We start from the raw sequence: 25745 nt of genomic DNA, 5'->3' as shown, positions 1-25745 counted from the left end.
TATCTTTCTCAAGCAAAACTTTATTTATTTAGACATTTTCAGCTACACTTGTTTAGCTTTACCTCCAGAACAGGCATCCTAACAAATTTTATGTAGACCAAATAAAAATTCTTTGATCTATTTCATCAAGCAGGTCTAATCATTGCAAGTTTGGGAACAGGAAACTTAGATATGTCTAGATGTGCCTGAAAGATCCCCCAGTGCTAAAATGTGGTTTCAGTCATCCTTAAATCCATTCGAATTTGGTCAAACCATAAAGTCAGCCAAAGTATATTAAGCAAAGGTTGTTTATTAACTGAAATCTTCAGATTCCTATTCCATCCAACACAACTTCTACAGGACATGTGCCCTGAACACGTACAGCTTCTACCAAGTGACATGTGCTGTTATCCTAGAGTTAAGCATAACGCTTTTACAGCTGTTCTTTCCTGGGATTTGTGTGGGTTATTATGCTCACAGTTACTCAAACTGAAAGAGGCTGTTTTGATTTCTCACTTGTTATTTCCAAAAAGTAGCTGCAAAGACAGAGAAGGCAGCATCTAAACATGAATGCAGAAGAATTACGAAGAGAAGAAAGGCCAAGAAATACTGTTGTGAAATTTATTCCGGAAAAGGAATTAAATCCAGATTCCAAGTACCTGTGTTCTTTGATCTATTTAATCTGTTGCAGTTATTATTTGTCACAGTCGGTAAAAGGAACAATCTCATTACTCTCAACCCTCAGACTCCATGTTATTCCTTTTGCATGGAAACACACTGGTCCCTGAGTTCTCACCCTTGCAGTATTTGTGCACCTTCAGGAAGGTTTATACTAGCATGAGAGAAAAGGCTGGAAGGCACCTTTCTGTAGCAGAAAGTCCTGAATTTGCCCTACTGCTTGGAAACTGGAGAAAAGCCTAGGAAGGATGTATTTCAGTTCTTTCTGTTCATGAGAGAGCTGTGCTTTAGTTCTAAAGGTCCCAATCCGAGGATCTGTATAAAACGGATATTTTTCACATTAGGAAAAACAAGTTTGTAAGCAAATTATAGAAGTCTACATATTGAAGTTCCTACATTAAACAAGCAGTAACTATTAATTAACATGTCAACTAATTCAGCTTCCTATGCTGCACGTACAATGCAACAGCTACTGTTTCTACAGTACTAGAGAACCTTTCTGTCTACATAGGAGGCAAGTCACAGAAGTTACTCAAGCCTTTCACTAAGAGCTGGCATAACCTCAGAAGATGCCTTTCGATATCTGTATTCATACTTGAGTATCTTCCTAATGCCTGACTGCGGTTTGACTTGGTGTTTATGTTTTTAGGGGAAAAATACACTTACCTCCAGTATCTTTTTCTTCTGACCTTCATTTACTTTTCCAGCCAAGCAGCAATGTGCCAGTGCATTCTGAATTATATACTTATTGGATTTAGCACTGGGTTCTTTGAAGAGCTTTGGTCCTATGGAGGAGGAATGACAAATGAGGTAAGTTAATCAATAAGCCAACAAAGAGTTACTTTGAACGCTGTGAAGCACTTCTGGTATGGATCTTTTGCATGCATAAAAACACAAATCCAGGAATGAAATAGAATTAGGCTAGAGATCACAAATTTCACAAACAAGTAAAATGTCATTCTTTCAGCTGTTACTGAATTTGCTTACAAATGTGTCTTTCATTACTAAATCATCATTACTGGCAGTCTCAGTAAATATATTTTCTCTGAGGACTTTTTCCATGAAGGACAAAATGTTTTGCGTTTTCTGATTAAAATTTCAGTCATCCAGGAGGGAGCAATTCCTTTCTTTTTCTTCATCTACACCTGTGGTTTCAAGGGCAATAGGTACAATAATGAAGCTGATTCAGTGCTTAGACTAACTGTAGCCTATCCACCTTGGAATTCCAGAAATGTTTTATCCAAAACCAGGGATAGATGATCTGGCCTGATGCTACTCGGCTTATTCTGTCTGTAAAAAGACTTGATTCATCTGGGAACGGGAAATCTCCTCTGTTTTAATTTCTGAAATATATGCGTACTTGTATCAAGACCATTTGAAAAAAATCAACATGTAAGTACCAATTCTAAGTCTTAGAAAGGAACATAATATACAAGCCATTATCAACTAAATTGAAGGTTAAATCTCAGTTTATCTATGCTTTGTGGATAAAAAAGCCTAGAATCAACACCAAAAAGCAGTATGAAACCTGACTGACAGAGTGAAGGTATTAAAACGTGAAAAAAGCCTTCTGTTCAATTCCCACGGACTGTGTATTCCTTCATTTAAAAATAAGCTCTACATAATAATAATTAAAATACGATATTCAGCACTACAGGTCCTCAAGAGAAAACTCAGTAAGACCACCTGAAAAGCAAAGTCTCGCTGTCCCTCCTGTAACGTAATCTGACATGCGTGTGGCACAAACTGGCTGAAGTGTCACGGTTTAAAATCAGTAAGTACATTCTGATTTTCAGAATGAACATTTTGCCTTTCCAGACTGTAGTCATTTTAGCAGAAAGGAGGTAAAATTATTTTCAAAACAAACATTTGCCAGCACAGATAGAGCTATGCAGGCCCATCAAGTTTATTGAAAATATCTAACCTTATTTTAGTCTTTACCAAACTGATATTAGGTGGGCAAAAATGGAGCTTTTATAATCCCGATGATGCAAGATTTTTGCAATATCACATGCTGCATATTTGGAGAAAAGGGATGAAGATACATTATTATTTGATTCATAATATAATAAAGGATTAGAAGTCAGATTGTGAACTTTTTAATACACAACAAAGCATCTGTTTGGAAACAAAGGGTGCAGAATATTTAAATTCACATTACTAAGCAGATTTTTTTTCCTGTGGCAATTTGGTTTTTGCTTTTTGCAACTTCTAAATTGAGCTTAAATATCAACTCTTCTTGCCTTGCTAGAGAGGCTACTGAAGTGCACAGTGCCCTGTGAGCCCATTTGCTGTTCTGAGCCTAACTGCAGTTTATTCCGGTTATCAGAAATGCTACTGAGTCAGTACTTTTCTTTTGGATTTAAAATTTTAACCCTGTATTATTACCACCTATTTTAAAGAAGGTGAACGTAAAATTTCTATGAAAGCATCCTCAGTCAAGTTTTAGGTAACCAAATAAAGCTGAAAACTTTTCATGCCTAGAACCACTAATAAGCCAGGTGCTTCTCTGAATATTGTTGTCACTGACCCGTGTATTCCGTAGCAGAGGCAACTGAAGAAGTTGTTGATGCGTTTTCCCAATCTTTTTCTCCATTACGACTACCACACCGACTTGGAGATAAGAATCCTTCTACAGACTCAGACCTAAACATTAATTTTAAAATCTATTAAAAAAAATTTACAATGTTCAGCAGAGAAGCCTTCTAATATGAAAGGAAGGCAAACTGTGTTAAGGTAGGACACAATGATTCGAATTGTAGGCTATAAACATAAATGTACAATATTTACAGCAGAAATTAATCGATAACTGAGTTCATGTTCTGGATAAAATATTTTGAGTGATGCAAGAAGTTGGTATTTAGGTGAAGGGGATGTTAGTAAGTTTTTGGGGCTACAATTGAGGGACAGAAACCTAATAGATATTCCAGGCTGTGGGATGTCATTACTAAGTGGGAATTTGGGTTACTTTTAAGTTGGTACTAGCAAAACAATGTTCTCATTCTCTCATGTAGCAAACAAACCAGTTCTTGATAGAACGACGAATGTACAGTAAAAATTTAGTTCATTTATACTTACTACAACAACTGGCAGTGAGAACTGCTGTATTTAAGACAGTAAAACAATTTCCTTTCTAGCTTTTGTTTTCACAAGTAGTAACTTCTGGTGCTGTCATTCTTCAGGCTGTGCCTGCACTCAGATGTGAATAGTTTAAAGGTCTAAGCAACATTACCATGTTTTCTTAAATTATTACAAGATATTTAAAGTGGGGTTTTTTTTTGATGGTGGCTGCTGCAAAAGCCAGTCAAATCTTCTCGCTTAGAAAACCTTTCATTCCAAGCTGAAGAAAGGCACTACTAGCAAAGAATAATCTAAAAAGTGGTGTTATAACAACATTTATCTGCACACCAACTTCCAGTAAAATCAGCAATAGATGAAAATTAAATTTATATTATATCCTACACCTTTTGTGATCAGCATCTGCATCAAGGACACCTCAAAGGTATCACTGAAATTCACTCAGTGCGATCACCAAAAAAATTCTGATGCGAGGAAAAGGTGAAAGTATAGGTCTGGAAAGATACTGAAAATTTTTTGAACTCTATTTTCAGCAATTTGTATTGAGTATTATCATATTTTAAAAGTCTCAACCCCCTAAATCAAATCCAAAGCCATAGGAAGATGTACTGTTCATTACAAGCATAGTACAGCACAGCACAACTAAAACTACATAGACAGGGGTCATCTCCTGTAAAGTCTGCGAGGACAAGCAACATTGAGCCTTCTCTAATAGCTAATGTAACTGGAAGAAACCTCCCTCTCAATTAAAACTGATCATTTTTAAGAGATGACAAGAGATGTCAGGATACCTGGATCATTTTATTAAATTTTCTTATGTAATCACCAGAAAGTCAGTTCTCAAGACATCAAGGAAATCGAAAAGTCAACTGAAACCAGCTGCAGGCACGTCAGGGCTGATGAGTGATGCATAGTGACCACAAAAACATGACATGTGATATCCTAACATGTGGTACTCCTTATCAAACCCCTTTTCCTAGTATGTCTTTCTTCCCTACTTATTTTCTATACAATAAATAGTATTTCTCTGAATATAATTAAGTAGTTACAAAAACCCAGTAACCTTCCTCTGAATTCTAATACAGATTTTAGATATGAAATTAAGAATTTTCTGCTATTTTTGTCTCTTTTCATTTTCAGGTGATTTCTAATGCAAAATAAATTCTAGTGTTTGGAAAAGGCTGAAGTCCTAGTGAATGAACATTTAATACTTCCCTGTATGACTGCTAAGGGGAAAAAAAAAAAAAACAAAACCAGAAAAGCAGCTTCTGTGTTAAAAAAAGTAAAGAAGCTATGTAGCTGCACATAGCATACAGGTTTAATAAAATATCCAGAAGTTGAGACTTAAATACAAGCAAGTGGATTAAAGAGGCTGTGTGAATAGCATTTTGTTTTGACCTCATTTATAGCTGTGCAACTGGTGTATTTGCTAAAATACGAAATAAAACACCATGGCTTGGTTCCCTAATGCCTGACAGTGGAATCTATCAATGTCTCAAATCAGGAAAACCTACCTGTTCTTCGAGTACACAATATATACATGACCTCTTTAAAATTCATGATAGTTTTACATAGCTGATTATCAAATTTTATTAAACGAAACTGTTATTTTAGCTTTACCTTGGTGTTCTCTTGCCTGACTGCACACTCTCATTGTCCCCTGTATTCAGCGATGCCAATGAAAGACTAGATACTGAAAAAACACGATAAAGCTGTGAACCTGGATAAAAACAAAGTTAAGGCTTATAAACCTATGCAAGTAGTAGAGCCTGTTCATTAGACCCAACACCAGCATCAGAAAGTCAGTAAGAGCTTTTATACAAGAGACTCTTACACCCATACATGATATACCTGCATGCATATGTGGTGCGCTTCATCTAAACACTTGCTGACACCCAGCCATTTGCAGCCACCTGGGATGGTCTCAGACTAAGCATTAATGTGAAGCAGGGACACAGGAATATTGGCACTATGCAAATCAAAGAATGCAAGTGTTAGCAAGTGCTCCTGAAAGAGAGCTTAAGAGACTTAAAGCTTGGGATGGGTGCTTGGAAGGTGTTAAGGGAATACTTTAAGTTACACTGGAACATGGAGGGAAGCAGCTAGAGACTGTGCAGCAGAATAACAAGGCTATACAATCTGTAACAAAAAGGATCACTGAGCAGTCTGGTTACTTTTTTCTAATTTTAAATTGGCAATACTTCTTCCAATCATGACTGCAGTTATGTGACATCGAAAGGAAGGCTAAATTGTTCCACATGATTACCATTGCTACGTTCAGAACTATACATGCAGTAGGTAAGTGAGCGAAATAGAAAAAACCCCATGAAATAGAAGAATAATTTTGTCTGCATTAAGTGTGAGTTTAAGTACTCTTACCTTACAATCACCGTTTTATTTATCAATCCCTTATCTCCCAACTTTTATTCATTCTTAGCTCTACAGGTGCATGAAGAGATTAGTGAAGAATACACAGATGTGTATGAAACTTGCAACACACATTGGTGCTTCCTCATACAGTTAACCTTTTTGTTTGTTGATATATGCATGCATGCATAGCAGGTAAGTGACATTCATCTTTCCATTTCTATTGGCAAAATTTGCTTTCCAGTTTGGTCATGTGCAGCTTCAATTTAGCACAAGACACTAATAAATGCACGTGCTTGTTAGTACCAAAAACCAAGCTGGTGTTTTAGCATGAACAGACTCTCTTTCCACATGAACATTTGTTACCTGGTGGACCTTTGATTGGTGTCTTAGGTGATTCAATATGATCTCTATGAATAGACTTTGGACGTGGCTTTTTTTGTTTGAGTGAGAGGGAACGTGGCTTTATGACAGTATCCATTTCTTCCATAAGCTTTAGTTGTTTCCTTCTCATATATTCCTGCTTAATAAATTCTCGCCGCGCTCGTTCATCCTCCTTCTTCTGACGTTCTTCTTCTGTTTTGCGTCTAAAAGAATTATCAAATAAATTCAGCAGTAGAAACTTTGCAAATTAACAGTTTTAGCTAGCACAGTGACGACAAAACAGGCACCATATTTTTTTAAACTTGACAGTTCTCAGACATCAGTAACAGGAACTTGCTTTTTTTACAATTTTCAGACACTTTAAACTTCTTGGGATACTGTTACTAGTGAAATCAAAGCCACGTTTATTAGCTTGACTGCTATAACTGAGTAAGCATTGTGCATTTGTGCAGAAAGAAGCCCAAAGTGATATACTCTCCCTCAGAATATAAAGTGCAGGGCAGGGTGGTGCTCTGAGGAGCTTCACTCAGGCCAGCAGGGCTCATACATTGAGTCTGAGCCATAGACTGATGCCACCTGCTGATTTTGCAGGACCAGCTGGCATGTATCTTCAGCTGGGCTCCTCAGCACATCTCATTCTAGGATTAAATATCTTGGATATTAATATGTAATTTTTTGACATAGAAGTTACAGTTTTAACTAAACCAGACATTTTTATGTTCATTGTTACTGATCGTTTTGGTCAGGACATGTAGTTTTACCTTGTCTCTTCCTTCTTATGTTCTAGTTCTGCTTCCAGCTGCTGCTTTCGAAGCAGAGTCTCTCTTTCCCTTCTCAAACGCTTCTCCAACAATGCTGCTCGTTTCATTGCCATATCATTTTCTGCCTTTTGATCATCCTAGCAGCAACAGTATTTGAAGGAAAAGGACCCAAAAATATTAAGACCTCTGAATTCAGCAACTGATTTTGCCAAGTCATTAGACACAATACTGTACACTAGGTAGCAATATCCTAACATACTTTTGCAGTATTTGAAATAAGTCTTTTTTTCTTATATAAGATTTAAATAATATATACATACACAAAATCTTATATATAAGATTTTTCTTAAGACTACTAAAAGCTTTCCATAAAGAAATCTTTCCCTCCTAAGTCAAACAAAATTCAACACCGATATAAGAAAAGTTGCCAAGTGAAATATTTTAGTTGAGAGTCAGATCCCACACTGCATAAACTTCTGCATTCAGCTTTGGAAGATTCTATGTGTATGGAGATGAAGGTAATTTATCACAAAAAGCAGTAACTACTCAGCACATAAAGTAATTTCTGCTGATCAAGCTGGATGTTTTGTCAGAACTGAGGGCTTTGGAGGTGATGGTTTTCCAGACAAGCAAGTCTCATCTCCGATATGCGACAGAAGATTTTTGGGGTATTCCAAGATGGTAATTCAAAATCTTGATGGCTTTCAGTGTCTAGACCACTCTCTTACAGTGTGCATTATAGTTAAACGCCTACCTGAATATAACTCTTTAATAAGACAACAGGGAGTGCTCCCAAATACCGACTTCAAAAGCGAGTCTCAGAAGACTATGCTTCCTCAGCCAGCCAAGCAGGGAAAAAGGCTCTCCAAAGTACAACCCAGAGACATAAAACATTTTTAAAAATGCAGGCTGTTATGTACTTCAAACACTTTTAGTTAAATTTGAGGGTGGGATGTAAGCATTTTTAATTCAGGTCACCAAAGCTTATGTTAAAAATAAATTTACATTCAGCATGCATTTTCCTCACCAAAAACTCCGAGCACTCTTCCACAACTATGAATGGAAAGGGATACTGTGGCATGCTCAGGACTGCAGGATGGTACAATCTCACCACTCTTATGATGCCAAATTAATCAAGTGCAAAAGATATGTTGTACATTTAGAGTTGCAGAACCATCTGCTTTGACTTCAATGGAAAGTCATCACTGAAATCCATATCTGAATTAAGAAGTTCCCTTTCAAAGGAAGCAGATGTACACATTCACTAGTTCTCTTACCTTAAAAAAGAATCCACAACACACTTTCTGGTCATCCTCAAATTGTTCTCTATCACTCTCACCTTCGTATTTCTCAACAGATACTTCAGTTTTTTCTGGTGGCTTCAAATCTGACAGGGAAACCTCAATTAAGTTAGCTGTTTTGGGAGCTGGTGTTGGTAAAATCGTTTGGCTTAGCTGATCTTCATTTGGCGTGAGGCAGACAGTTTCCGTGATAGGTTGAGATAATACTTCAGAAACGTTAGATTCAATAGGCTTAATCTCCTTTTCCTCCAACTTCTGTTCACGCTGTTTCGGCAATTTTGGTCCTTCTTCTTTTGCTACCTCTTCTGTAGGTTTGACTTCCTTCAAAAGATTTCCCTTTAACTGAGGTTCACCTATATGTTCCCCATCATCTCCAAAGCAAACAAATGATCTAGTCTGAATGGGAACCTGACTTGGAGAAAATCTCCTCAAACGGGGAAGACTATCCACAGACCGTGGGGCAGTCAAGGTACGATTGAGAGGTGTTATTTTCAGTTCATTTGGCCTAGGAGTCCTTTGCATTTTAATGTGAAAAGAGGCATTCTTCCTATTGGAAGACTGTGGAGACTGATGTGTAGAGCGAGGAGATTCCTGTGAGAAAGGTGCAACGGGAGATGGAGCTCCCATTTGCCTTGATGAAGACTTAAAGTCCCGAATCTGCTTCTGAGGAGAAGGCTGAGGAGGAGAAATAACCCAAGCCTGTTGCTCTCTCATCTGCATCAACATCTCCTGTTGAAGGGATAGACGTTGCATTTCTTGTTGTAGGAAGTGTAGGGAAGAGTTTAGTTTTTCAATAGATTTTGTATATTCTAAGATATCTCCTTCATTAAGATTTTCTTCTGAGGGACTCGCTAAATTCCATTGCTTTTCAGCATCCACAGAAGTAGCAGGAGATTTTAACCATTTGCTATGAGAATTTTCAGGATTTTCTTTTATTAATTCTGAAGTCTTACTAGCTTGTTCATCTGATTTTTGAGTTTCTTTTTCTTTCGATCGATTACTGTCAGTGAATACCTTCTCATCTTCAGCTCCTGCTGCTTCTTCTCGGAGAGGTGATACACCATCTCCTTTCTTTTTCACAACATTAAGAAATGCTGTTCTACCCATTTTCTGCCGTTGCTTCGTGAATGCAGCTTCAACTTTCTTCTTCTGTGCTTCAATGGCTCGCCTCTTTTCCTCTAGCTTCATCCTAAGATGTACCATTTCAGAAGCCAGTAACTGTGTAGTGTCTCTTCCTGGAGGAACAGGTGCCTCCTCTGGAATATGAGTCCAAGCAACCACATGAGGGATGTTCAGCTCAGAACCTTCTGGTGTGGTTTTCTGAGAACTGCTTCCACTGCTTCTACTATCTGTGTGATTTAACTTCCTGAATTTCTGCTCTGCAAAGCTAGTCATTTTAACCCCCGAACTTGAAGAAGCACTGCTGCCTGCCTGTGATTTAGTACTTACTGAGCTGGGACAGGGACTTAATTGATCTCTGTGATTGCTAGCTCGCATGTCATAATCCTGGAGAAATTTAGATGGTTCTTCCATGTCAGAGTCCATGCTTACAGTATAATCTCTCAAAGAAGAATCCTCATCCATAGTCTCTGGAATATCTTCTGAAGGGACGTGTATTCCAGTATCTACTTCTGTATTGTCAGTCACAGGACTTAGAGCACCTTTTGTGTCTGTAATTATATCAGGGGTAGACTGATTTGGTTTAATGTTTGAATTCAAGATGCTCATTTCCTGATTGTGAAGAAAGAACCCATTTGTAATCTGGTCTGGTGGGATAACTCTGGGAGATTTTTCAGTGTCATGAATTATCTGCAAAGCCTCTTCAATGCTTGGTGTCTCAATCTGATTGCCAAAATCATCCAGAACCGCCCTGTTTTGCAGAGCTCCGTTTGGAAACCTGTAGTGGCTGCTCTCATTGGCATTTTTTTGATTCGTGGTAAGAGACTGACTGGCCTTTGTGTCCTTATGAGCTATCGTGTCCTTTTCCTCTTCAATGTCTTGATTTTCCTCTTCTCCATTTACTGGTTTGAAGGACAGATTTTTTCTAATATGTTTTGGCATTCGGCTAACGTTTAGTGTAAGGCCTTCATTGCTCACAGATCTAGTAATTCCTCTGTTTGGAGTTGATACTGGAATGTTTTTTTCTTTGTCAAAAGAAATGTCAAATGAAACTCCATGTAATGATGACCTAATAGAGATTAGAATAAAGGAAAAAACTGAGCAACTCATGATTAATAATAATGATGAAACATTCACATCTGGTTTTAAAATGATTTTAAGATTGTAGTATTAAAAGCAATGCTAGGCGTACTGTATTTTGCCTAGCTTAAAATATAATATAGTAATATAGCAAATATATAGAAATGCACATATTTATATATCTACTTAATATATATAAATATAATAAATTTAAAATGCACCATAAAAATAGAATATAACATCTTCTTCAAAGATAGCCAATGCTTTTTATTACTTCAGAATAAATTCTGTGGATTTTAGCAATATAGGAATTGCCACAGTAGATCAGAAGCAAGGTGTGAAGAGAGACACAATTTACACTTGCTGAATAATCACCACTATAACTCTTACCATTTTAACTTTAGTTTATACCCTACAGATTAAGAGATTATGACTCGTCTAACTGAAAACCAAAACATTCAGCCTGACTGTTCTGACTATCCACAAAATACAAGTTTAAATACCACTGAGCTCATTACCCATATTACTCTTGCCACTTTTAGTTGATGGCAACGTGTAGATGTGAACATATTTAACACTAACAATTCAAATATCTCAGATATACCTCATTTCAATGTAAAAAATAGATGATTTATTTCTGAAGTTTGTTTCCTATTACCAAATTCTTAGTCCATGATACGGTTTTCTCTTTCTTTTTCTACTTTTGCAAGTTAATTACAAGAACTCTTATTACAAGATTCTGAAAATCTGAACTACAATGAACCATTCATTACACTAAAATAATATTTTTTTAACAGACTTGTATAGTAAGACTACTTACCTTTTTTCTTTGGGCCATGTCCCTACATACCCATCTACATAAGACATCGATGAGGACCTTCTGATGACTCCTAAATGAAATGAAAACAGAACCCAAGGTAAGTGCTGTGAAAAATGCTTTTAACATCCCCTTCTGTTGCCTTAACAAATTAGTTTGCTTCACTCAGAACACTGCAATGGCAAAAAAACCTATTTTATATTGAGAATACAAGTAGAGCAACTGAATCAATTTCATCCTGAATATACATTATACCCCTCATCTCTCAAAGAATTTACTATTGAGTGAAATGCACTACAAACACTACTGAAATATACTACAAACGCTTGTTGTAAGCCATATTCCACACAATCAAAACAGAATTCAAATTAAAAAAATATACACAACATAAGAGGTACAAACACAAACTTCCCATGTGTGTATTTCATAAATTACAGAATTCATTCATTAGCCTTTTATGTAAAGCTCTCCCAGTAACTTCTGCATAAATAATGTTTGAATAAATATAAGCAAGATAGCAATTTATTCAGAAGATGACACCTTGTCTCACTGCCTCTTCCACCCACTTGTAAATTGTTACCTGGAACAGATGAATAAGGCTGCTGGGGTGTATGCAGTTGGTGAGATGGTGTATAAGTTGGACTTTCCAATCTATAAAGCAAGAGACATTAACTTAGATGTAATACATCAAAAGCCACATTACAAAAGGGCAACCAGACTTCATGTCCTGGGCCAACACAAAAAACAGATTTATTTTTTGTGACAGGGAAGACAGACAGGTGTAATTCTCTTCTTGAAATATTAATTTATTAACTTAAGAGAACACTGTCATTACCTTTAATTCGACCTAATGCAGACAGACACAAAAAGTCAAAAAGGTATTTCTTCTACAGAAATGGCCACAGAGCAGCATTAGTTTTGTTAAAATACTTGTTTCCTGATTTATTTCATCTAAATGTCATTATTAGAAGGTTCTCATTTTTAGACTGGATTTTAGCAAAAACCCCAAACACAAGCACGAACAAAATGAGGCAGCTCCTACTGGCCTCAAAGATGAGTGACTGCAGCTAATATCACACACTTCTCATGCATTTCTCTTTTCAGTTGCTTAGTCTGAAACTTCTACTTTGTGTCTGGACTGCAATATGCATTAGAAGTGAATAAAGGAGATTTTGTGATAGGCATTTATAAATACAAAAAAATATATTCACTACTGAAACAGATACTTTTTTTTTTGGTTCCTAGGGAAGGTCTGTAATGGACTAGCTGTGTTAATCCAGAATAGGATTAACATAATTCACTGTTTTGATCAAGGTGCTTCTTCATGATCAGAACAAAGACACATGCATTGTATGTAAAACAATTCTAAAGAAGTCAGACTTCAGAAACATGCTGGATTAAATCCTTTCATGTTTGAATTTTGTTCACTGAGTTGAAAAGCACACTCCCAAACTCCCTTTTTTCAATCAGTAATTTTCAAAATATTTGTTTAGTGCTTTTATAGTTTATATACAGTATGCTGTCGAGATGTTTCTAAATAATATTTGTGGGAAGGATATTCACGTCAATTTAAGAAGAATATTGTTTTTCTACAATCTACAAAAGCATCTTTCATAAGAATATATTGAATCTCATAAATTCCTGATTTTTTGTGTAATAAGACTACACTCTAACTCCATGACGTGTTTTAAACGGCATTTGAGATTTCTGTGAAAATTTAAAAATAGTAGATACGTCTGTAACTTCTCTTAAAACAAAAGCATGCTTTCAAAATTTCATCCATCAACCTGTGAAAATTTGCTACCACAAAGAAAATTTATACACTTCGTTTTCCCTCGAGAAAAGACTGATTTTGGCACCATGACTGTGGTTCCATGGCAACCTCAGACATTGTGACTGCTCGCTGCCACAGCCCTACTGCCTCCTCTGCGCTGGATTTGGCTCTCCACCCTATCCTCTGAGTCATTTCAACAAGCTAAGCCAACAGAAAAACATTCACTTTTTCTGACGGGTTAGATTTTTCTGTCTTCATGTACTGAAATGACAAAGTCGGACATTCAAGGGGGCATGAACGCCCCGTCAGGACAAGGAGGAAGGCCAGGACCATGACATCCTGCAGTCAGGTCTCTTGTGCCAGGGAACCTGCAGCCTGTGTGTCAGATTCCTACCATCTGAGGTAACTTCTTAGCCCCTCCTTTGTCCTACAATGCAGTTAAGCATCGTCAAGTTGGATGAAGTACAGTGGTTTAAGAGGAAAGACACAGCTCTTTCTATTACTCACGGATCGCTCTCATAATACCCCAACACAGAACTATATCCATCACTTAAGAGACACTAAAACAGTGTTGTGATGAGTTAGTACAATACACCATCCACTACCCATAAGGGGTTCACAATGATTTTTACTGAATCTGACTTACTCTGAACATGTCTAAGGAAATATGACCAATATTACAAAACAGGTTGGTGGCATCTTACAGATTTGATAGTTAGATTTGGAATGGCAACGGCACTAAGAAATGTAAAGGCTTTTGTAAATGTTTATTAATTGAATTCAGATGCTTATTGTAAAACTTCCAATCAGTTCTCTTCAGTTTAGAGGCCAAAAGCATCCACATAGACAAAATATAGACAGAGAAAACGTAGGTTTATTTGGATGAAAAAGATACTACGTTACTGACAGAATCTGTCAGAACAGGGGTAAATGCATGGTTAATGGCTTCAGCTGTGGGGACTTTTTCCCTTTTTTAGTTGGTTTTCTTTTTATATAGTCAAGGCTACAGACAGCGTTTGCTTGTGTTGTTGTCCAATAATTCATCTACTAACTTTCTTTACATTTAAAGAAAATCTTCTCCACAGTAATCACTACAGCACAAGAATAAGTATGGCACAGAACTCTACTTCCCTAGTTTAATTAGTTTTTAAGTATAACTGACCTATGATTTACTATCTCCACTGAATGTCTAAACGGTAAGTCACTGATGTTTCGTTCATGATGGGCTATAAGAGGGACATCAGGTTGGAAGCCACATAAAAATAGTGATTTTTACTGCAAACTTTTCTTTGTTCTGTAGGACAGTCAGTTAAAAGCCCTTTGTTGGACTCCTTGCAGTGGCTTTGCAAGGTGCCAACAGCCTTGGGAACTCCTGTTCCAAAAGATACATTCAAAACTACTATTTCTTGTTCTCCTGGCTTATATGCTCAATTTACACTAAAATAACTTCACTGTCTACAAGGTAAACACTTCAGATACATACAGGAAGAGAGAGATTTGGAATCACAGATAGTAAGAAATATTACTTCCTGATTAAAGTCAGCACAGATTCCTAAATCCTAAAAGAAAACAAATCCCCACACCAACCAAATGCCACCTCCTCCCCACTCACCCCAAAAACAAGAGAAAAGACTAAACAGGATTAGCTGGGTTATCAACCAACAATTTGCTGAACATCCAATTAAAATGCTAATTTCATCCTTCTCCTCTGTGTCGGTTCAGACACAATCAATAAACCTTTGTCCCCAAACTATAAATATAATGCAATGTTACCCCTCATTCACTATGTTCAGATCCGATCACTGGAAGACTTTCTTCACGCTGTCAGAAGAAAGATTAAAAAGATGGCCTAATGTGCAAATTCTGCTTCTCATCATAGATTTGTTTAGGTTGGAAAAGACCTTTAAAATTGAGTCCAATTGTTAACCAGCACTGCCAAGTCCACCATTAAACCATGTCCCCAGGTGCCACATCTACCTGCTTTTAAATACTTCCAGGGACAGTGGTGACTCCACCACTTCCCTGGGCAGCCTGTTCCAATGCTTGACAACCCTTTCTGTGAAGAAATTTTTCCCAATATCCAATCTAAACCTTCCCTGGCGCAACTTGAGGCCATCTCCTCTTGTCCTATCACTTGTTACCTGGGAGCAAAGACCAACACCCACCTCACTACAACCCCCTTTCAGGCAGTTGTAGAGAGCAATAAGGTCTCCCCTGAGAAATGAATCAAATGTCTGATCAGCTAGAGAACACAACAAGGGAAACAGGATATTTTTATATTGCTTCCAAATCTAGAACAGTAATACTAAAATTACTGTTTCACATATATTTACAGAAAATACAAATAATGTAAAACATATTTAATAAAGCAGTTAGCTTTCCATTCTTAATGCTCACAAGACTTGGGAAGTTCATCATAGAATAAGTATTTATTTTTCCTATTTGACCTTCATGGTACTTAAGTAACATAACAAACCAAACTAAAACCACCAGAGGTTTTCTTGATGTTATCTTAGTTTACCTTCTTTACCGCTTTTGGAAAATTTGCCACAAATTCTGGAAAAATAGCTCTTTCAGAACAGACTTGGTCAGCAGCCCCACATGAAATTGAAGAGGACAAGGAGGCCATGTGACACTTCTCAGCTAAACAGTGAGGGCTGTTTTGGGAACTCATAAAACAACCGCATGCTGTCCAAGTGGCAGACATGAACGGTACAAACACGAACATATTGTCCACCATGCAACAGGGCAGTGGAGGAAATAGCTGAACTATGAGAACTTGCACAAAACTCTACAGATTATATTTGGTAACTCAATTCTCGAGCATTGCAAAAAGGCAACAAAACTAAATAAAAAACTGTGTATGATTTTGAATAGAAAGGAGAAGATTGTGAAACAGCACTAGTGATTCTCGGACGTTACCTGGCTACGAAGTCGGAACCAGATGGGCCGTCCACATAATTTCTTCTGTTAGCATTCAAGCTGTGAGCTGAAGTGGCATCCTTCGTAGGTTCAGCTGCCAGGAAGAACAAAGCTCAAGTTATTGTAGTTTAGTATTCAGTTAAAATCCATAGTAGAAAAGCTGTCTGAAATAACCTGAAGTAACGTTTTCCAACAATTGAAAGAATTTTCATTGGCTCCATTATTTAGATTAAAACCCAGTCACTTCCTTTCAGCTTTACCTCCTACAAAGTTCCCATATTGGCACTAATTAAGAGAACGGAGAATGACAAAAATGACTAGAAAAGACAAGGAAAGAAATAATAAAGAAAAAATATGAAAAAGAGCCACAAAATTAAAAGCAAGCAATCTTTTTAGCAAACATAAATATTCTACTTCCGGAAGAAATTTTTCTGTTAAAATTTTTTCCACAAAACCCTTAGACTGACTTTTCAGCTAGAAAATAGTATCTATTAGGTAATTTAGTTAGCAATACGTAAGATCTAAATCAGATTTGTGTGTGCTATAAAGCATATAACTGGAAAAAAGGTATACAAGCCACACAATTAAAATCTCTTCCTAGCTCTTGGAAAGACAATCACAGCCCTACTGTATGAATGTTTATGTTATCGTGACTCTGTACGCATCAACAGATCTCACGATCTACCTAAGAGACGCATTTTTAAATTTGAGAATTTACTGATGAAGACTGTGCCTTTGCACCAAGGTACAAAATGCAATTTTACAATTAGCTATCTCTTCACTTTCCCCAGATGTACGTTCCTTTCTCTCGGTATCTTCTCCTCAGCAATACAAGCTTTTCAGGCTAAATTCTGTTCTTGGCTCCTTATTATGTTTGTAATCCCTGCATGGGCATAAATGGATTCTAGGCTTGTTTAGGCCAGGAAAATTTGCAAGTGATTATACCACAACAATTTAAATGAGTTTTTGGTAAGAGACAATAAAATCTAATTATGATTTATGAGATGAGATGAAGATTAACATGAGGAAAGTACTTTGCTCCTTCTTTTAAGGGGGCTGTATACCGCTAAATCCTGTTAACTAAAATATTCACTGTCTTTGTGAACACAATGGCTATCTGTACACATACATATTAAAAACATGCATATTAAAACCGATCCTTAATATAATTACCTTGGGGATGCCCAACAACACGAGGTTGTACAAATGATGGCTTCACCACTTCAAACCACCAGAACAATTCTGCCATGAACACCATGTAGTTGCTCTACAAAAAAAAAAAGCCAACCCAAAACAAGAGAAATTTATGTTAAAACACAAGCCTGAAAATAAATAGATTAAGCAGCATTTGGGATATGTCTCTGCATTTCATCCAGTATACTATCTCTTCTCTACTGATTTCTTTGAAAATGAGATCAATAAGACTGATCTGTAGCACCCTCTAATACACATAACTTGAACAGATTGTAACCATTTGGGTTGAAATGTTTCATAATAAGCATATGCTCAGGCCTGATGTCTTGCAGGCAGGGCAGAGAGGTACAGGATGGGTGGAAAAAGACGCCTGTCAAACAGATTAGCCATTTCCATTAAAAAAAAAAAAAAAAGTAGTGAAAAGCCCATTCATTGTTTTGCAAGGCTAGGCAATAAAATTTTCACAACTTTTTAACATGAAAAACTTCTGGTAGCCCTTAGTTTTAGTGTAGGAATTTTGATCTGATTTAGGCTTGCGTGTCCAGTATGTGCTTTTGCCACATTTGTGAAGATCTACCCAAAAGTACAGGTCTTTAATGCAAAAACCAAAAACCACCAGCAGCATTTGTTCAGTGCAGGTTAGAACAAGGTTTTAGCTCCAAGGAAGTACGCACACCTAATACATCGTTGATATGTCACCCTACCATATTTTCCCAGTACTCAGCTATGAAACATCGAAGTGCGGGTGCCATCAGATTTAACATAAGGCAAAAAAACAGTGAAAAGGAAGAAACAACAAAAAATTCAATAGACAGGAAAACCAGACAGAAGCAGTACCAGCAGTTTCTGCTGCAAGAGTATATAAGGAGTGCAAAAAGACCAGAAGGTTTGTTGACTGTGGAGGCAGAAGAGTTCAGAGGCCAAACGACTGTCATCCTAAGCTGCTACACCCATATGGTTCAGCACTTCTGCATATCTAGAAATATCAACTGAACAAGGTCAACAAGGGTCCAGGCCTGAGCTGGCTCAAGCAGGTGCACAGACTTGTGACACCAGCCACATGAAGTCTGAAAATATAAACAATACAAGTTGTTCTGCAATAAAACCCAATAAAGTCTACCTAACAATACTTACAAAAGCAGGAGTCCTTAGTCACTTTGTCCATGTCATTCAGATGGAGTAATTTCAAATATCTGGTTTATTTTCTGCACTTTATGCTATTTTGATTTAACATTTTGTACAGCTTAAATGGGAAAATATAAATTAAATTATTGGTTTAACTTTTACAAACTAACAACAACATCAAGAGCACTGGCAGCTTACAAACTCATGTTGAAACCCAGAAATAATTTTTCCATGTGATATCTCTTAAAAATAAAGCTTTTTTAATATTTGGTCCTATAGAACTTTCCATACTTGAGAAAATAAGCCTTTTTAAACTAAAATATCAGATACTACTGCTCCTTTTATTTTTCTTTGAGAATGAAATTAAGTGAACATAGTCTCTCACAGAAAGTGGGAATTTATTTAATTATTTGCTTCAGAAAAGAGTTTCAAAGGAAAGCAACATCTCTTCTGAGTTTTGTAGTAACCCAAAAAATCAGAGTTGATTTAGAAAAAAAGCAAACAACTACCTAATTTTGGGTTTGTTTGTGTCCTGCCCCCCTCCCCTTTTTCCTTTTAAACAAAGACGGGAAAATCTGCTTACAAAGGACATTAGTTGAGTACATAACGTTAAACATGGCATGGAACAGAATTCTTAAACCTATTCACAATAAAACCCATGGCTTGCCCTGGTCTTCTGTACTTGCTTTGACTTCTGCCATTGCCCAACTGTTGAGGGAAACAGGACACGGTGCCTGATGGACCTTTGGTTTGATCAAGCACATGTGATCTCTTGACCAACAAAAATTGGACAAATTCTGAGAAAGTAAAACCAGTGGTACACTGTTTCTTTTTTAACTTTTTGTTCATCCAACGAAAAAATTTTCTGGTTGATTCAGGCATACATGTCTGCAAAGTCTGTAATTCTTCTGTTGTCAATTCACCAGCTAGAGAAGGAAAATCTAAGCAGAAGCGTGAAGCTTTCTGTGATCCAGTAGGAAAGAGAACTGCTTTGTATTCTGTGATGGACCCATTAACTTTCCACTGCTTAACTACACAGGCAGACAAGACTGCTCACATTCAGACTGCTCATATTCAATGTTTAACTGTATATTTGAGCACACCTGCTGTACGCCCACAGAGATGTACTCAAATTAAAAACTGTATCCAGACTATTTAAGACTTCCATTTAATACTCCTTTTGACAGCTTCACTATGTTTTCAGTCCCTCAGATGTCAAATTCCATTGTTGCACTAATTTTGTTGCCTTAAAAATGTGTACGTCGAATCTTGGAGTGTGAGCAAACATTTGACAAAAATTCAAATGTAGTTTTATTTCAGAAACAAGCTACAGACATTAGAGGTGAGAATATATTTTTAAAATAAACAAAAATTTACAGCAAAAATGTTTAGTAATAAATGAGATAACGTCAATCTGTATTAGTAAATTTGAAAATATAATTTTAAATATCTGTTTGACACTTGATTCAGATTTTTCCTGAACATTTCTAATGTAGATAAGCCTTTACTCCAGCAAAGTGATACTCAGACTGAAAACTGCTCACACACTTTAGTATACGGTGAAGGGATCAACCAGATGTTGCCATAGTTCTTACATACAAGCTATAAATAGCCGAGGAAAAACCCCTTCTCTGCTTAGTCACCACAACAGAACTGAATGAGGAAATGTTCCCAACAAAATCTTTTCCATTCAAACCCAGTGTTAAGCATAACATTCTTGTATCACACACTGATTTCATTAGGAAGCAATATACATAAAGAAAAAATCAGATGTACTTCTGAGACAAACACAATTTTTTCATACTATAATTTCTAAATATTACAATTTTTCTCTTAAAATTTCCCCCTCCCCTTACCTCCCCTCAAACTTTTACATTTTTAACTTCATTTTTTTAGCCACAAAAAATAACTTACAGGATGTTCTAAGCATAGATTTGTCCTAAATCTAATCATAGTATTTGTATTTAAATACTCCAGTTTCTTATGTTTATGTTGAAACACTGCATTTAATAGTGTGATTATCTTACGAGAGATGCAAATATCCCTTCTGAGAATATCTTCTACGCAGTTCTGTGCTACTGCAAGACAGCTTGTTTTTCCAAAATCACCAAAGCAGCATTTACTGAAGTAAAAATGAAACTTCGCTGCACAGCCCACTTAGATCTGAGGCCACTTTAGATGTTTGATGGTGAAACATCATGATGGAAACTGCATTTTCTCACAAGTTATTTTTAGACAGAAAGGAATGTTAATAAAAATGATCAAAGGGGAAGACTGATGATCAGTAACTTAATTTTTTTGGGAAAAACTAACTGTGGGTTTGTAGTAATCCTCCTACCTGGGGCTAGAAAGAATGTAGGTATTTCCACAGATTTTGCTTTGATTAAGCCAACAAAAGTTCTAGTAGCTCATCACACAAATATCACATGCACTTATACACAAAAATATTCAGAAGCATAACAGTATTTTAATAGTACTAAAAATCAACTAAGCCCTGAACAGTTCAGATTGGCTCAAAACCACCAAACAGCAGATGGCAGACTTGCAGCTTCATAGATGCTTTTATTTGCTAAACATGCTGATTTAATTTTTTCAGTTTGATATTTGCAGACTGTTCATTAGTGGTAGTCAGCTGTATTGCTGGTTATGTTTTACCTATTGCATCTTCTGGTACTGTGCAATAAAAATCCTTCTGTTTAAAATCTGAAGTCAAATGGAGATATAAGCTAGCTTGTTTTATAAAATTTTATACAAAAAAGATAAATGATTTCCTTTAATATCTGTATTCCCCCTCCACAATTTGAAAATCACAATTAATTTTTTAAATCAAATTAGCTAACAGAATTAGTACATCCAATCTTATCATTTATATAAATTATATCCTTCCAATATTTGCAGGTTTTAGATTGCACATGTATAGAATAACAACTACAAGATTATATATACAAATGATACAAATAATTTGTAATCAGGCTTGAATCCACTAAAATTGAATGCAAAAGCAGCCATAGATGTTTTAATGAATTTTCTCAAAATGAACATAAAAATAGACTGTAAAATTTATATCATGATGCACATTAAAATCTCTGTTCAGTAGGCCAGGAAAGTAAGTTACCTCAAATGCAAATCCATAGTTTCTATGTCGTAAAAGTGCCAACATAAATGCCTCACAACTGAAAACTGAAGTGTTTCAAACTCCCTGGAAAATGCCCAATTACAGCTGTGTATCCATGCACTACCAGTTTGTCATATCTCCTGCCACAGGTTAACAAACGCTGCAACAACTCAAGTTGAAAACTCCAGTATGTCTTGTTTCAGACCAGAACAAAGTAGTGGGAAAACTGGCCGATTAACATCAGTGAAAGCAAACCACGCTGCTTCCCTTTAAATAATGAGTCAGGAACACTTGTTCCCCCTCAGAAGAGAAACGTTCTCTTAAAGAACCATTCCCTGGTTGAATCTCCCTTTTCATTCCTGATCCTGAGTCCTTTTAAACCAGCCAGATGGGAATCGAATCCCTGGCCCGACGCCCACCATACATACCGAACTGCCTCACCAGACACAGCCAGCTGCTCTCCCAGGTCACTAAGGAATCCATATGCACACTTAGAGGGACTTCAGCTGCAAATTCAGGCACAGGTTAGCAGCCTGATTGGCAGTGGGTTTTTTCATTGAGATTGGAGGGAAAGCTGTACAACGCAGGTGGTCATCATGTAGCCTTTAATTTCTATGATTTACCTGTGTGACACATTTGAACGCTATTTTCCACATCTCGGAGGACATGGTGCTGATTACAGCTTCTGCTTATGTTGTTTGCAAAGTCATCATGAACATTACATCAGAAAGTGCAAGTATTCAAAACTGCTCAAGTGCAATAAATATTTTTAGTATAAAAAAAATCCTTTAGGTATTATAGTCTCCTGTTCAATTCAGCAGTGGGAAAAAAAAAAAAAAAAGAAAAAGGGAAGTTCTGGAACCAACCAACCAACCTCTCCATCTGGCCTAGCGGGCCTTTGACAGTGCTATTGTTTGTTCTGTCTCCTCTGGCTAGTAATGAAGTGCGAAAACAAGGTACCTATTCCACGTGCTTGGTTGTGATTCTGCAGAGTTTAGAGCCTGGCCCACATTCAGGTCAGAGGAACGCCCTTCACAGACAAGAGACAGCAATCACTTCTCAGATTTGCTCCATTTCACATCCAGAAAGCTTTCATTCTGAATAAATGTGCCTTCTGCACGAGTTTAGGTGAACAGACTCTACAGCTATCAGAAAACAGCAGCCAAAGAGAGGAAGCATCTGTGCTGAGGGGCAGCACAAAAAAGCCTCGCAAGAACCAAGAGGCTGCAGAGGCTCGTGGCCGTGTTGAATCCCAGAACTCACACATTCAGAACAGCAGCACTCAGTCAGATCTCTACAAGGCCATCAGCACGTGCTAGTGTCAGCAACAGGTTGTATAACCCTAACCATGCCCACAAGGGCAGTAGCTGTTACGTGCAGACAAAGAGTACACGATTTCGTGCATACACACAGCTAAAGAGACAAGTGAACCCCTTGAGAGACTTCCTGGACACCTCCCCAAAAGCCACTGGTGGGCCAGTATGATCCTTTACTTTTGGGAGGCCACTGGGTGTGGGGGTGTGTGTGTGTTTGTGAACTGTGTGAGCAAATGAATGCATTGTGTGAATAGTTGTCTCCAATTAATAATGGTTTCAGTCTATCAATAATAGCAGTTGAATTAATAGAAGGTGTTCTAATATTGCTTGTGATCTGTGTCTCGCCCTGACTTAATCTTCTACCAATGAAAAGGGAATATATAACAATATGTGTAGATTAAATGAGTGGCACAACTTTAGGATCACTATTTAAAAAAACCACCCACACATTTTTGAATGCTCAGAAAAAGGAACACAGTAATTAACTGTGTGTCAATCGACTTAATGCCAAGTTCCTATGTGAGCTCTCGAATCATGGCAAACATCAAATGATTCAAGCTGTCTGTCAGCACCCTCTTTGACAGTTAACCTCATAAGTGACTTGTTCTTAGGTCTGAACCCTATGGTCCTGCTAGAATAAACTGGCAGAGAATGATCTAAAAATATCAAGAATATAACCAAATACAACCAAAGATGTGGTTTTCCTCTTTTAGAAATACCTTCAACACATATCTTACATGACAAATGTAACATGTGAGGTGCATTTTTTTCTTTCTATTCAGGGACCACACATGTCTCTTACAACATCCTTTCAGAAATTACACATTCCATAAGACTTTTATTCAACCCACAAACGCTACATACTGACTACTACATTGCCATGCTAATCCACTATTGGGCCAAGCAATAAAGAAGTCTTTACTGTTCTGCAGGGGGGGTTTGTGCTTCCTGTGATGGCACTTCATGCAAGTTCTTCTATTGCTACAAACTTGTTCTTTGGATAGGCAGAACATGTGTATGTCAAGACCCAATAAAACAGCTCTTTCAGTTCTATGTAATTTCCCAGGCACAGGTAAAAACCAAGGTATTTAAAAAAAAAATTCCTGTCTCAGGATAAAACTACTTACAGGAGAGGTGAAGAGGGAGGATCAGGGCAAAAAAGAAATCTGCACCACTAAAGAGAAAACTGAGATTTTCTATTCTTTCCTCTTGTTAAATATGCAGGGAGGATTCAGAAAATATTGTGATTATTTTTACATAATCTCCCTCTACTTGTGTTTGCCTGTCTCAAATGAAAACAACCAGGAACCAGTACAGTCCCTTGGTGGTGCCTCAAGCATCCACGGAATGCATTCAAATATTTTTTTTCTTTAACATCAGTAGCCTTGCCTTAGTAAACATCTTACCAAGAACTTCACAAATGTATTTTTCTTAGAGGAAGAGAAATGGGCAAGTGAGGATCAACGAAACTTACTTTCTGCTTCATTTGATTATGACACATTAAAGCTGTCTAGAAATCCAGACAAAGCTTATTTCTCCTCTGTGCTAAAACAGAACTAAGCCCACAGCTTCATCTACTGCAAAATCTGAGAGCCTGTATCAAAGACTCTGGATGCTTGTTAAGCGAAGTTTTAAATTAATCTGACTTTGTTTCTGTGCATTTTGATAGGAAAGCCAGAAGCGGGCACAATCACTTTGGTCTAGTCCTGCACTAACTATCTGTATCAGATACTATCTACAACCTACCTTGATTTAACATAAAACAGGACAGTGCAGGACGTCCAGTAAAGAAAGTAAAGTATGCACTTTGCGCTTGATCACTTTAGAAGAAAGAAGCTCTGTTCCCTTCCTTCTCAAGGACTAGTATGAAGCCAGGATACCTAGTGTAATTTCTAGGACCACACAACGCACAGCACTGTCATTCCAAAAACTCAGCTGTAATTTTTCTCTTGAGGCTTTTTTCCAGTAAGGTATCAGCAGTTTGGTTCTTTTTAGTCTTTCTGTCACCACTATGAACGTAACAGACTTTTAACCAAAAGCACAGTGCCACCTACTGCGCAGCATGAGTCACCCTGAAAACAAACAAATTTTTGCTGATTAACAGTGATAGATGCTTCTATAAATCCTAAAACTTGATACTATATAAATTTTGTAGACTAAGATAAAGGTGACTTCTACTAACCAGTTTAATTCAATATGTAATATTTAAAATACCCACTGAGAATACAAGTTTTTGCAAAGTGACAATTAAATTCTTTGGAGAGTATGTACATTTATTAAAACTTACTCTAATCAGATGCACTGGAAAACTAAGAAAGAGCTCCTTTAATTGCGAATTTATTTTGAAAGCAAATTAATTCTTAACACTGGAAAAACAGAGTTTATAGCACTAGCCAACGTTTCTGTGCCAAGTTTCAGAAGAAAATCTTGGCAGCCTTTCTTTGTAGCATTTACATCTAAATAAGTATCCACACCACAGCAACTTGTAAAAACACGATCACAAAAGGGCTTTCTCAATTCTAGAAATACTCTAAATCTTTGAAAGAAACCTAAAGCCCCTCTAAAAAACAGTGTTCAAAAAGCAAAATTCCAGAGACTGTAGCATTTAAAAAGTGTAGTCTGATGCACTGGGATATTAACAAAGTACTTTATATAGTTACTTTTTTTAAAATGGAAGCATGATAGTGCATACTGGCTTGAGAAATCATTCAAACCATTACTATAAAAACCGGTAC

At 37.0% G+C, this 25745-nt stretch overlaps 1 protein-coding gene across 2 annotated transcripts in view; it reads right to left on the bottom strand.

The window, feature by feature from the left end:
* Nucleotides 1-25745, bottom strand: part of CAMSAP2 (calmodulin regulated spectrin associated protein family member 2) — a 90772-nt gene that overhangs the window by 3509 nt on the left and 61518 nt on the right. The window contains exons 8-17 of one of the 2 annotated variants that reach the window (XM_086463482.1): nt 17434-17527; nt 16259-16354; nt 12145-12177; nt 11568-11637; nt 8525-10736; nt 7248-7384; nt 6469-6689; nt 5356-5428; nt 3188-3303; nt 1324-1442 (exon numbers count right to left, since the gene is read on the bottom strand). In XM_086463482.1, coding sequence (XP_086319608.1) covers nt 1324-1442; nt 3188-3303; nt 5356-5428; nt 6469-6689; nt 7248-7384; nt 8525-10736; nt 11568-11637; nt 12145-12177; nt 16259-16354; nt 17434-17527 — 3171 coding nt within the window. Of the gene's footprint in view, nt 1-1323; nt 1443-3187; nt 3304-5355; nt 5456-6468; nt 6690-7247; nt 7385-8524; nt 10737-11567; nt 11638-12144; nt 12216-16258; nt 16355-17433; nt 17528-25745 lie in introns of both variants that reach the window. The other variant, XM_086463481.1, reaches the window with a different exon arrangement.

The sequence above is a fragment of the Leptosomus discolor genome, chromosome 3 (assembly GCF_034619465.1).
Source record: "Leptosomus discolor isolate bLepDis1 chromosome 3, bLepDis1.hap2, whole genome shotgun sequence".
Lineage (NCBI taxonomy): Eukaryota > Metazoa > Chordata > Aves > Leptosomiformes > Leptosomidae > Leptosomus > Leptosomus discolor.
This window is presented reverse-complemented; position numbering and strand designations above follow the sequence as displayed.